The sequence below is a fragment of the Priapulus caudatus genome, unplaced genomic scaffold, assembly GCF_000485595.1.
Source record: "Priapulus caudatus unplaced genomic scaffold, Priapulus_caudatus-5.0.1 Scaffold943, whole genome shotgun sequence".
In the NCBI taxonomy this organism is placed as follows: domain Eukaryota; kingdom Metazoa; phylum Priapulida; class Priapulimorpha; order Priapulimorphida; family Priapulidae; genus Priapulus; species Priapulus caudatus.
In genome coordinates this window covers 45,840-59,175 of record NW_014578004.1, presented here as the reverse complement: position 1 = coordinate 59,175, position 13,336 = coordinate 45,840, and the positions used below count along the sequence as shown (strand labels likewise).

At 42.6% G+C, this 13,336-nt stretch overlaps 1 protein-coding gene across 1 annotated transcript in view; it reads left to right on the top strand.

Moving 5' to 3' along the window:
* LOC106814549 (cullin-3-A-like) overlaps positions 1-8,125 on the top strand; it is a 26,638-nt gene extending 18,513 nt beyond the window's left edge. Inside the window, exons 17-18 of the mRNA XM_014818868.1 lie at positions 6,603-6,752; positions 8,082-8,125. Of these exons, the coding sequence (XP_014674354.1) occupies positions 6,603-6,685 (83 nt within the window). The 3' untranslated portion in view covers positions 6,686-6,752; positions 8,082-8,125. The remainder of the gene's footprint in view (positions 1-6,602; positions 6,753-8,081) is intronic.
* The last annotated feature ends 5,211 nt before the right edge of the window (positions 8,126-13,336 follow it).

Genomic DNA, 13,336 nt, shown 5'->3' with positions numbered 1-13,336 from the left:
TATTTGCGTTGTGTTTAACGTTTGTATATATAGATATAGAGCTTTTTTCTTGGTCTGTATCTGCAGAGCGGAGCGGTAAAGAATGCCATGTCAGATGCTCATGTGCTAGGCATATGACTCCGCGGACCGTGTATGAGGCAGAGGATTTTGAGCCCGGACCCTTCCTACAGCCAGTCAGCCCAGAGTCTTTAGGGTAACTTGCACTTTGCATTCCGAGATGTATAGCTTCGTACTACACGATGGTTTCCTTAACCCGCGTCGTTAAGAACAGTCTCGGGTATAGCGTAAACCCGGGATAAGAAATGCGTAGCGTCTACACGAGCACCTCCCGCCTCCACCCTTGAGCCGGTTCTGCACACGAAGATGTTTCTATTGTTCTATTGTCTATTAAGTGCGACTATGGCTTCACTATTGCCGCCTATTCGCAGGCGTTAAGAAAACTATGCGCATAACCCCAAAAACACGGGGTTAGCAGCGTAATACATGACGCTTAACCGGGACAGCTCTTAAAGCCGGTTAGTTAACCTTCCTACATCGCGGGGTTACACTAACCACTAATTTTTAAAAAACCGCGTTAAGACGATTATCCCGGGTTAGCGCCCTCATGTAGATGCTTAACACGGGAAAAATCCTCGTGTAGACGGAGCGCTTATGTTTTAAATGTCCAGTAAATGCATAGCATGATATGCGTGAGAGGACAAAAAAGAGTAAAGCTTAAAACCAAAGTGATTATTCCGGTATGCTTATTTTGCAGTGCAACCCCTGCTTGTCAGCTAGCCTGTTAACATTACCTTGACCAAGCTCTTGCGAATCTCTGCTGAAACAGTCAGCATTGTGTGTTAGGACTATTAAATCACACCGTTTGTTTTTAGCTTGAAAGTCGAAAGGTTTCTGTGACCGGTTGAAAACAGTGCATTGTAACATAAAGAAGTCGCAAGGCAAGAATTAACGAGGAAGCTGAGCGAGCAGCTCATTATTCTAACGAAATCTACCAGTCGATCCCATGAATAAGAGTGAGCTTCCTCATTCTAGCAGAATTGTATCACTCGGCTTTACATGGCCTGTTGTGATTGTGATGGTTGTTCTTAGTACATTAATTATCACATCTGAGTTAGCGTGTGTCCACGATTACATGAGTATCTTTTCTGCTTTGACTTTTATCTTCTTCGATGTGTGCAGGTTTGTTGATGTCAGCTGTACAGGAGTTATTCGTCGGTTTAACTATTTTTATTTGTGTTCCAGGTTGTATGAACAGGAGCTGCATATCGTAAACACATTGAAAACAATAGTAGAGGTATGGTGGCTAACAGTAGAGTGTGCTATGCTTATGAAAGTTACGGTAGCATTTTGGGCAAGCTTCCAGTGCTCAATAAAATAATGTATATAATATATTAATATAAGTAATGTATAAAGTTTAATTAAAAAAAAGCGTTATTTTTAATTAAATATCTTAATTAATTTAAATTGTTTAATAGTTTGTTGAAAAGTAATATTTTTTTTATTGGTCTGTAAATGTTGCCCTGCCACATAAAAGTGATAGGTTTTGCCTCAAAAGCTAACGGAACACTCTTTCTTACATTTATTATTGATAATATAAGCGTCTGTCATAGTTTTGCCCATTAAACAAAGCATTTCATTTATTCAGAATGGAAAAATACGCGTGTTGATACATATTGCTCAAGAACCAGAAAACAAGAAGCTAAGCTATTTATTTCTCCAATGAAACTCAAATTTGGCCAGTCTTTGAGTCTGCGTTTTTTAATAGCCCCTCAGCATAGAAATGTAATAATACGACGCATACGTGCAGTTCATTCATGCAAAGAACAGTTTAATCGTTCACGCCGAGTTACGTGCGTAGTAGAGTGCGTTAGAGTGAGAGACGTATGAACACCTACAATGGTGACGCCAAAATCGGCGGTCGTTAGTAGCCTGGTGATCGTTTTAGTAGGCGTCCATAGCATGCATGCGGCCGCATGCTACGCACGTGTGGTTGCCAACTCTCTACATGAGCCCTGTGTGAACTGTTTGTTCCATGTTTTTGTCACGTTCGCGCTTAGATCTGGCATGTATGGTACAAGCTGTTGAAGCGTGTGATGAGGGCCGCGCTGGAGGCTGATGTCTCAGTGTGTTCAGCACTACCTGCCGTGAACAGCTGGCCAATGCACTTCGGGTGCACAGAGTCGGAGGATTGCTTGAGACGGAATGAATTCGATCAAATATGTCCAGGTACCGCAGCATCCGCCACTGTCGTCATGGCTGACCGGCTTAGTTGGGATGGGGTGAGGGTTTAGGGCATCGCAAGGGTGCAGATATTGCTGAAAATATTTCGTCGGTTTAAACTTTACTCTGTAGAGGAATTTATGCCATCCGCTGTGCCACTAATTTGTTAGGTGAAGTTATGAAATTTTTAGAAACTATAATCAGAACAGCAAATAGGTAGGGTTGGGCCACCCTCTCTATGTGTCCTCACTTCTTGTGTGTCTGTTTTTCAATCTTAATGAGAAATTATTCAATTGACACAATAAAACTATTTCGAAGTCTTAATCGCTAAAGTAATCCGCTTTCAGCTTGTGAATTGTAAAAGTTGCAAATCGATAACGAGTCTCGATGGGTCATTTTTGGTTTTTTGCTTTTACTGGGCCGTGTTCCTTTTTTTTCTTTTCTACCAGAGTTTACTGGCATCTTAAAGATCGGTTTGACCACTTCCTACACGAATCGTTTGGAGATGATATGAAGTTCAAGCAAGTGGATATCTAGTGACTTTTCGAATACTTCTCAATCGCAACCCGAAGAGTCACAGCAGCTACCTTGTCACTCTTCATTTATGACAAGGCTCAAAAAGGCGCTGTGAAAGGGGTGCAGTGTGAACATGTGCGTAAGTTGCTTGCTAGCAGTGCTAGCATGCCGTTCTAACTCTGCTATGGAAAGGTTGCTGCCGGCACTAAACCATAGATGAAGGTTTCTGAATGGTATCGCTTCATGCTGCTATCATAAAGCAGTTTGTCGTGGAATGCGTGACAGTTGGTTTAAAAAATCAAGTGTCATAAGTTGACTTGCCCAATGTTTGTTTCCGTCCATTTATTGAACTAAACACGTAGAAGATTACAAATATAAACTCCACGTTGCTTCTCTATTGTACTGAGATGGAATTATAAATGGATTGATGAATCTTGTGGAATAGGAGAATGCACCGCCTGCAAGATTTATAGTAGCACTTTTAACACAAGCAAGTCGTACGCTACGTAATGTCGATTTCTCTTCTTGGTTGGAATTCTTTCGGTCCTCCCTGCACACCTGGAAACTAAACCTTCAGGTAATATTCAAGGTACCTACACGTATATTAATGCTCATTCGCCTCTGCCATCAGTTGACAGAGAAGAGGTGGAAGCTTGGTCCTCGACAAGCACGATGGTTCTATTTAGATTCCTGCAGGAGAAGGATGTGTTTTGAGCTGTTTACTACAAGCAGCTTCCGCTAAAGAGTTACTTCCCTGCTCAACTCAAAGAGCGTATCTGACGAATTCTGAGAAAACAGTGGATTTCCAAACTAAAAGGTATGCCTTTCTTCTTAAAGCGTATATCGACGTAATATAGGTACTGCTCTACGGAAGTTATTGCCCCACTCTACTGCAAGGTACTGCTACCTTATTGAAGGTGTTGGTCCCTTATAAAGTACCACCTCCATCAGAAGTTGCTGCCTTTACTAAAGCGGACTTGCCTACCGATTGCAGATACTCTCAAAAGCTTTACGACTCTGCCTTCTATTATGTAGGGAAGAGGGTGTAGTGTCAAGATCACAATATGAGCCAGTTTTATTGCCTCCATTTGTAGACGGCAATGTGGTTGTCAGTTTCACCTCCAAACTGGAAGTATTGTTCAATTGACATTTGACCTGTGTTTCTAATACAACTATGGACGAATTCAAAGAGGCCATGCACAGACGGAAGTTATTATATTATGGTGTTTACGGTTTTACAGCTTATTCTCTTCATAATATGAGTTTGCTAACATTTTCAAATTGTCCACCAAAAGATCTTCCTATAGTGATGGTTCTAAAATTCTGTTAGGAAGCTGTTTGCCCAAATAATTTCGGTCATGTTGTGCGTATTCTTAATTTTTTTTCTTCTTTTTGCTATAACGTTTTGTTATTGTCTTACCAAGTCTTGCCAGGTGCCCAGACTCTTAAACAATAATTTATGATTTAATACATATGCTGATGTTAGTTTTGATCTTAGTTGTTAACAATATCGCAGTTATTTTGAAGTTTGAATGATTCATAGTTAACATATCTACTTTTTGCTGTTCAGATTAACTTGCACGGTGTCGATCTATATGTCGCGCGTGCGGTTTACAACTGCGTTTCTGGCCTACGCAGTCGTCGTCACCCGATGACGATTCCAGCTGCACCCCGCCATTGCATTTTGAAATTTTTAAAGAAGGAAGAATACAGGCAGCTAAACAGTTCAGCACACCCCCATAAAGTTAATTGTCTTCATAATTTGTTGTTGATAATGTGTCTGTCTACAGTTCGTTGTTATGAATGACATGTCCCAGGTATATGTTAAATTGCCAAGTCTATCCTCGTTAATGCTTTATAACCAGTGGTGGCATTTAGTGAAGTCCTTCATAATGCCTTCTGTGAAAGTACGAGCATGTATTGAGATGAACGATAAACCAGTCCATTATTTGTTCGTGAAAACATAAAAAAACAACGACCTGCACTGCCTGAGAAAAACTGTTTATCGTCTTGAAATTCACGTTGATCTCTGTAACGGTTGCTGATTGATATGCATATTAATCTCTCGATCACCACAGCAGGATAACCCTTGGTCTTCTGCATTGCCAGGTTTCTACCTAGCGAGACAGCGGCGCGACAAAACTGACGTTGCCAGCCTGCAAACTCGCGATCGGCTGAACCTCAACGCGGACCTTTTCGCAGCATGAAGGAGGCGAGGCGGTGCTAGCACCAGCACAAGCCAGTAGAGCGTTACGCCGCGCAAGCACATCATTCAGGATCTCGACCTGTACCAGATGGTGTGTGCTTGATGGCTGTTCAACCAGAGGGACAAGCCTCACGTATGAGCGAGTGATGGAGTGCATGCATTTTGCTTAGTTTGGGCTGCCCTAAATGTGCAAGATGTTTGGAAGTTAAAAAAAAAAAAAAAAAAAAAAAAAAAAAAAAAAAAAAAAAAAAACAAACAAAAAAAAAAAAACAAAAAAAATGCTTTTGAGTGCTAGGCACTGCGCCTGTATTGCGTTTATGTAATGTGCGATAATGCCAGCTGTTGTGTTGATAAAGTGCCCGTTCAACCAGCGCAGTATTTCCTGATTAGGCCACGTTGAATAACGTTGGCTGATCATGGGCGTACGTTTGATTTCGCCAGGAGATACAGAGCGAAAGCCGGATATAGGGAGAGAAGGACTTAATTCGAGCCCTCCAGTCACTTGGGCGTTGTCGGCAAGCTCACTCAGCGGAATACTAGTCAAGGAACCCAAGTGTAAAAGAAATAGTTTGAGTTGCAGTACTAAGTGGGGTAACTTCTTGTTTATAACCTATCGTGCGAGTGTTTAGATTGTTCAGGTTTTGTTTGTGCGGTAAAATTTTCATATTTGATTTGAATATACATTTGTATGGCAAATAGTCAATCCCTATTGTTGTTTTTTTCATCAGTTCATCTGATGTCTCCTAACATCCATTCATCTGCTCAGTTGTAGGAATGTTTCATATACCTGTGACAAGATATCACTCACACGATGTAAATGCGTGACTTCTGGCATGGATTGCCATCGTCCAACAGTGGCTTGGCCAGGCTGCGTAAATAGGAAGGCGCCTCTAACCATGAACCAGCAGCAGCTCCGATAAAGCCAGTTATGCCCTGCATAGGAACAATTTTCCATACGACCATTTATTAGGATACTGTTATACTTTATGAGCGATTATTTTATACCGTTTCGAATGTCCTTATAAAATATTTTTGCTTTTATATGGTACTAAAGCCTGTTTTCTTGTTTAATTTCAGAGCCATCTTCATTTGTTCTACGTTAAATGACCAATTATATCCAAGCTACACTCGAGTGAGCATCCAGGCCAGGTAACGTGCATCTCACATGCAGTACTATGTTGTGATGAGAAATGCTCGTAAACTGGTGGATCAATAGGATGTGTGCAGTAACAAATAAGATATCATATCTATAAATACTTCGAATGTGGAAGCGTAATCATCACATTTATTTGAGTTTATTGATCAGGTCACCTTAGTTTATAAGCAGCACACACGGTCTTCTTAACAGAGAAATCGAATTAAGCTCACTAGTGCAAAGTCTTTGAACGTTAATAGGCGAGCGGTACTATAACGCGTATGGGTTTTCAAAAGTGGCGCCCCCTGTTTTCGGTTAAACCTAAGTCAGCACAATGATATTAGTACACGGGTTGTTATAAGATACGGTGTTATTTGTTGTAAATCATAGGTCGGTACTTAAAACTAATTAGTGTCAGTACTCGTGCTTTACCACAAATTTCATTACCGCGACTAGATTTCGTGTATTTTTGGTCAGTTTTAAGAAGCACTGATATAGTACAGGTTGTTTGTTCGCGTCTTGCAGTGGTTGCGAAGGGTGAGTCGGATCCTGAACGCAAGGAGACGCGCAGCAAGGTGGGACGAGCGAACCGCAAGCACGAGCGATAGAGGCGGCCATCGGTGGCGCATCATGAAGGCTAGGAAGCGTATGCAACATAACGTGCTCGTCACCGAGGTACGTGCCACTGCTCTGCTGCGGGGGGTGGTGTGGGCGCGTTGTGGGGGTGGGTTGCGTCTGTAGGGTAGCGGGGGGGGAAGGTGAGATAGGGGTGGGGTCTACTGGGCAGTTGGGTGAATATTTTTTGCATTGGAAATACTTTCTTGCAGGAGGACTTTTTTCTTTCTTTCTTTCTTAGCATTTATTACTGGGCAGTGGGGTGAATATTTATTGCATTGGAAATACTTTCTTGCGGGTTTGGGGAGGACTTGTTTTTCTTTCTTTCTTTCTTAGCATTTATTACTGGGCAGTGGGGTAAATATTTATGGCATTGATTCCTTTATCATTGGATTGCATTTGTTTAATGTCAGAAGATTTTTATAACATTTTTGTGGATACGGATGGTCCAGCCGTGGAGTAATTAGGCGGTTAGATGTCAGTCCATGGTCATCCCATGTTTCTGTAGTTCTAATACAGGATTTTTGTTGCAAGTGATATTTTTACAAGCCTCACCTTATAGATAAAAAAATTGGTGATTAATATGTTTCCACAGTAGTTATGTTTTGCAGTAGTTTACAGTAGTATAAAGGATATGGTATCAGCAACTTAGCACGTGAGTTGTAGTACAGTGCTGGTTTGTATGTTATATACTTTATAATTTCATTCTCAAAACAAGCCCTGGCATATTTTTCATCTCTGTAAACCTGTGTTGAGTATTTTTAAACACGTACATTGTCAGAGATGAATGCACACATTAGGATTGCGTCATCGTCAGAACTGTTTGCTCATGCGTGTGTTTACTAGGAGGTTTAGGTGCGTAACTAGTGCAGAAAACTGTAACGAATTGCAAACATTTTCTGAAGCGCTAATGTCATTTCAAAAGCCAATCTAAATCATTAGCTGTCTTTGTTGCCTATGTGCTTGCCAGAGTACAACATGTAAAGTTATTGTGCATTGTGAGTGTAGCTAGATTTTAGAGGATTATACGCTCGCGGGGTGCTTGACTCGCCAGTAAGAGTATGCGGGTAGTACAGTGTGGTCAGATTGCGAGCGACGAAAACCAACATGTTACAGGCGATCCACCCATTCCTGCTCCGAAATAGCCTCACCGCAATATATATCACGCGTGTCGTGGCATGTTGTATGGACTGCCTTCATATTGACGTGGATAGAATCATGATGCGGTTGCAGAGCGACTTGATGTTATTCAGCGGGCCTCAATCTGTCAGGTGTGCTGCATGATGCATGCACACGAGTTGATTCAGGGAGTATTTGTGCAGTGGCTACCCTGGAATTTGTCAATGTTCCTGAGGCTGTAGTGGCTCGTAACTAATATTTATTCTTCAGGTTAACAGCAGTTGAAGGCGAGATTCCTTCCAAGGCCTTGTGATCATCAAGAAAAGAATAGAGAGGACTGATTGAGAGGAGAGTATTTAGCAGAACACCAGAGATAGGTATGGACGGCTTATAGTCACAGCTTATTGGATGAGATTAGGTTTTAGTATAAAATATAAGTTGATTGCAATAGACCAAGCTATGGGATGTGAATGAATTATTGTGATATTGAATATTATATACAGGGAATTAATTTCCCGGTTATCGCATCGCCAATTCGCGATGTATTTTTCAGCCATTTGTACGCCCCATATTTTTTTATGAAATCGAGTTTTGCCGATGCAGCCCATGCGAATGTAAACGGAAAACGAACTGTTTACAATTTATTTTATTCTCGGGCTGCTTTGCCCCGTCTCTGAAATTGCCACGTTACGCCGATTTTTATGGACTTGTTAACACCAGGCCACGCCTGACTTTTAACAATCCTGCACTCCCCCCCCCCTCCCGTACATCAATCAATATGCCGCCCCAGGCACGTTACACACACAGCCACGCTGTGCATGGCCGCTGGCACGCTTCTCGCGGCCTGCTTTCTTCGGCGACCTTCTGATAATATAAAAGTGAGTTTTGATGTCGTGCCGTCGCAGGGAGTCGGTATAGCCCGCCCTTCAGCAATCGCTAGAACTGTATTTCATCAATGACATAAATCCAACCGTTGATATAATATATAAACGTAAGGAAACCAACATTTTGATTAAAGCTTTAGACAATTATTTTTTACGTCGCCAACACGGAGCGAGTCAGTTTTAGCTTTGTCTCGCCGATATATTATTTTTCACTCGACATTGGCGAGCGGTCGCGAGTGCCAAAGCTCGCCACGCTGCTTTAAACGCTGCGGAGCGTACAGCAATCGCTAGTGTCCTAAGCTAGCTTAAGCTAGCTGTGCCTGCACAGGCCGACACCGGATAACACGGCCAAGCATGCACTGCGGTTTTATGTAAATTGCACTGTGTTGTCTGAAAAAAAATGCTATTACTAATTATTTTTCTATCAATTGCTATGCAAAATTTATTTTGTTATAGCCCACATTTGCCTATGCAAATTTTTTGGCTGGGGGAATTAGTTCCATGCTTATATATTAATAATTGTGAGTAAAGATAGTTAACAACCTTGCAAAACATGTTTTTAAACAATATGCCTGTGTGTATGTGCGTGCGTGCGTGCGTGCGTGCGTGCGTGCGTGATTGTAGTGTACAGGTTGAACCATTATTCACTTATATGGAAATATTTTTTAAAGTCACCTTTTTTATAATGAAAGGCGTTCTCCCCCCCCCCACTAGCAGCATTGTTATGAGACACATGAGACGCAGTGTATCTGATGTGAGGTTTCGCGTTACTTGTTGCAGGAAAATGTACACGTATGTGGCGTAGAGCATTACTGTGTGGACTACGGATTGCCACTGTGAAACAGACGTAAGCAGCAGAGGTTCCATTGCACCATATGTCTTGAGGTAGACTGGAGGCAGCATTGCTAAGCAGATTGGAAGCATCTTTGCTGAGCAGACTGGAGACAGCATTGCTATACAAACTGAAGGTGGCATTGCTCCACGAACTGGAGGCAGCATTGCTACACAACTAGAAGGAGCATTGCTACACAAATTGGAAGCAGCATTGCTACACAAACTGAAAGCAGCATTTGCTACACAAACTGGAAGGAGCATTGCTACACAAAACTGAAGGCAGCATTGCAATATAGATGCAGGCCGTGTGTTGCTTAACAGATTTTTCTGTGCTGCTAAGCAGCAGAGTCTGTGTTGCTAAGCAGCAGAGTGTGTTGCTAAGCAGCAGTCTGTGTTGCTAAGCAGCAGAGTGTGTTGCTAAGCAGCAGAGTCTGTGTTGCTAAGCAGCAGAGTCTGTATTGCTAAGCAGCAGTCTGTGTTGCTAAGCAGCAGAGTCTGTGTTGCTAAGCAGCAGAGTTTGTGTTGCTAAGCAGCAGAGTCTGTGTTGCTAAGCAGCAGTCTGTGTTGCTAAGCAGCTCGGGTATTCTGACTGCTGCATGGTTTGGCGTCCAGGGGGTGGAACACGGTAGTATTTATAATAGCGTACAGTTTGTTCTGTCCACTGCAGCCGTTGGAAGGGTGCGACTGTATATATGAGCTTGCCGTAAAATGAAACGTTTTAGTTTGTCACTCTGTTTTTCAGATCGATGAAATGCTAGTGTATGTCTAAACAGTGCATCAGTTCATTTTCAATCATCTGCTGCGGGCGAGTCGGGAGGTTACCGCTGTAAATAGACGCTCGCCGTAAAAAAACGAAACGTATAATAGTCTGTCGCACGGTTTACCGATTGATAAGAGATACTAGCGCGTGCACGGAGGCAGTTCGTTTTCGAATGGCTGCCAATGATCTTGGTGTATTTTCTATGTACAGCAGATAAAAGTTACCCAATATCGTGTTCCATGTTGCGCAGGGGGCTGTCTACATTGTAAATATCCAAAATGGCGACGATGAACACTGGTGTTTTTTATTTTTATGAAATTGTCGCTTTTATTAGAAGTCAGGAGGGGCTCAGCCAGGGTAGGCAAGAGTGGGTAGTTCACAGCAGTAGCAGGCTGTCACGAGAGGCTGTGGGTATCGTCACTCGCAAAGTGGTCGGCCCAGGAGTGGCCGCGTGCTATAGATTAACACCAGTTGCTTGTACGCGATGTTTGCGCGAGTTACATTGCTAGCAGAGTGACACGCAGATAGTCACAAATAGTCGGATAGCCGTCGTCGTTTAAAATTATGAATCATGCGTGATGGCCTGCTGGGAATTTCGCAAACAAAATGGCCCGAGTTTGTCCCCCTTGCCAATGGCGAAGTTTACCCGATCATTTTCAACGTAACGCGATCAGTTGGCTAGCCACCAGAAGGTGCTTTCTTCATGCCAGCAAGTGGTTTTGTTAGTTGTCTGTGATGGTGGCTGCTTTACTGTGTGAAAGTACCACACACGCAGCTCTACTTTCTGAGTGTATGACGCTATGATAGGTTTCCATGTGTACCTAGCTAGCTGTTACGTAAGTGTTCAGGTGATAGAGATGTTAACTCTGTTGGGTGTTATCTAGACGCGTGCGCCTGTAGCACATATGGATGCAGACTGGAGCAGAGGTCTACGAAACCACTGCTTTGTTATATAGGGAAGACTTGCTGCATCTATACATTGTAATGTTTTTGCCGCTATCAGGAATAAAGAACATTGGAGTTGAATCGCTGCCCAGGAGTTATTTTTTTCATATTCTGGCTAAAGTGGTTGTCGTTGCTGCATAGGCAGCAGGTTGCTGTAAATAAACCTGGATTTTAAGCTCAGCTGACGAAGTCCGTCCGTGTGTCCGGCCGTGTGTCAAGAGTTTCAGCGCTGACCTACCATTTTTATCACTTTATTGAAAGGACCATGAAATGTACTTTCCGCTGACGTGCGAAGAGTAAGTGTTTGATTACCTTTTGACCCTCAAGAGGAGGGTTAAACATGGATTTGTTGACTGTTAACAAAGGACTGAACTGCTTTTGCTATTAGAGCCCGCTCCCCCCGCCCCTCCACCACCCTCCCCCCAAAATATGTTTCACTGTGTTGAGCTAAAAGAGTTATAGTGACTACCGGTGTGTTTTGAAAATAATTTCCTGTAATCTTTGTCATATAAGTACGAGCGCTGATTCACAACACTGCATGGTCACTGAATAGTGCAAACCCTCTACGCTGTCCTTGTTAAAAACGTTAAAAAATGGGTAAACCCTTAACACTACCTTTTATGCATGTCCTGTGTGTGTGTAAAATGTACACAAATGCATAAATAGATAATGAGATAAATAAATAACTAATAAGGTTTATTAACACATTTTATTTTCACGCTTCAGTTTGACAACGCAACGTTTGTCTGAGGCACATGAAAGAGCAAAATTTATTAGCTCTATGCGGTAGAAGAGGAAAAAAAGAAAAACCCTGTGCTGCGGGGGTATTGTTACATCCTCATATAATATTCACGCTGCGAGCTAATTACGTTTCCCCCCGCATCCACTATTTGTCTATTCTCAACAAACAAATCAATGCAACCACTCTGACGAAGTGACGAAATATGCTATAGTAGCGCGACATGTATACTGGCGTTTTCACGTGCTTCACCGGGGGAGGGGGGTGCACTCCCTATATATTGTATGGTAGGTATGTGCCGCGGTTATGACCCCTCTTTTCACATATTTCCCGTCCCTGCTCCATCTCTCAAGTGGCACATACCTACCCTATTTTGTAGGGAGTGCCCCCCCCCCGGGGGTGCTTCACTCGTTCACTGTGCGATAATCTAACCGCGTTGCTCTTAGGTCTAAAACCGATTGAAATATATATTACACCACAGTTGCAAAAATCTTCTTCGTTGAAGCAGCGAGAAGTGTTCCTGTTTCAACAGTGCGTATTCACTCTTACGATTCTCTCAGTGCTACCTACCAGTAGTAGTAGCCTCAGTCCATAGTCCGATCTATATATATCCCAGTTTTAATCACAGACTCCCAATTTACTAGTGTCGGTGTCAGTCTCCCAACACCTCCTAATCCACTTTCCGAATCTACCAGCCCCAGACGCATTCTTCAAATCGCCTAGCCTCATACGTATAGTCTCAGACGTAGTTTCAGACGTCTCAGTCTCAGGTAGGTCTGAGACTATAGTCTCAGGTAGGCCCTACGGTCTCAGATGATGTCTCACCCGTGTAACACGCAGTTATTCTATCGTGAATCGTAATAGTGGTACGCGTCGGTGAGGTACACCGCTGCTACAACGTCTGTCATATACAACACATAAACAACAAATGAACTGATATGTACGTATTATAAGCAGAGTAAATATTTAATGAAATATATGCATAATGACAACATGCGTAATGACATAAACATATGAACAATGTATAATCCCACAAAGGGGTAGTGACGCGTACATATGGTTGCGCTGTGCATGAAAGGTAACTTACGATTTAAACGGTTGATATGCGGTGCAAGCGAACGCAGAGACGACCCACGGATTATGTCATAGGTTTTCGAGAGAGACCTTATATTTCGTGCGCGCGGGTTTTTCTACGTCTGTGTGGTATTTTGTCTTCTCACGGCCAATCGGCCTTACCCCGATCGCTAAATGGCTGTCGCGTGATGACCTGGTTGCGGTCAGTGGCCCGCGTTTAAACAAAGTGCCATCACAAGCTATTTCTATTCCCTTTCTCTTGTCCAATTTCCACTATTACATATATATA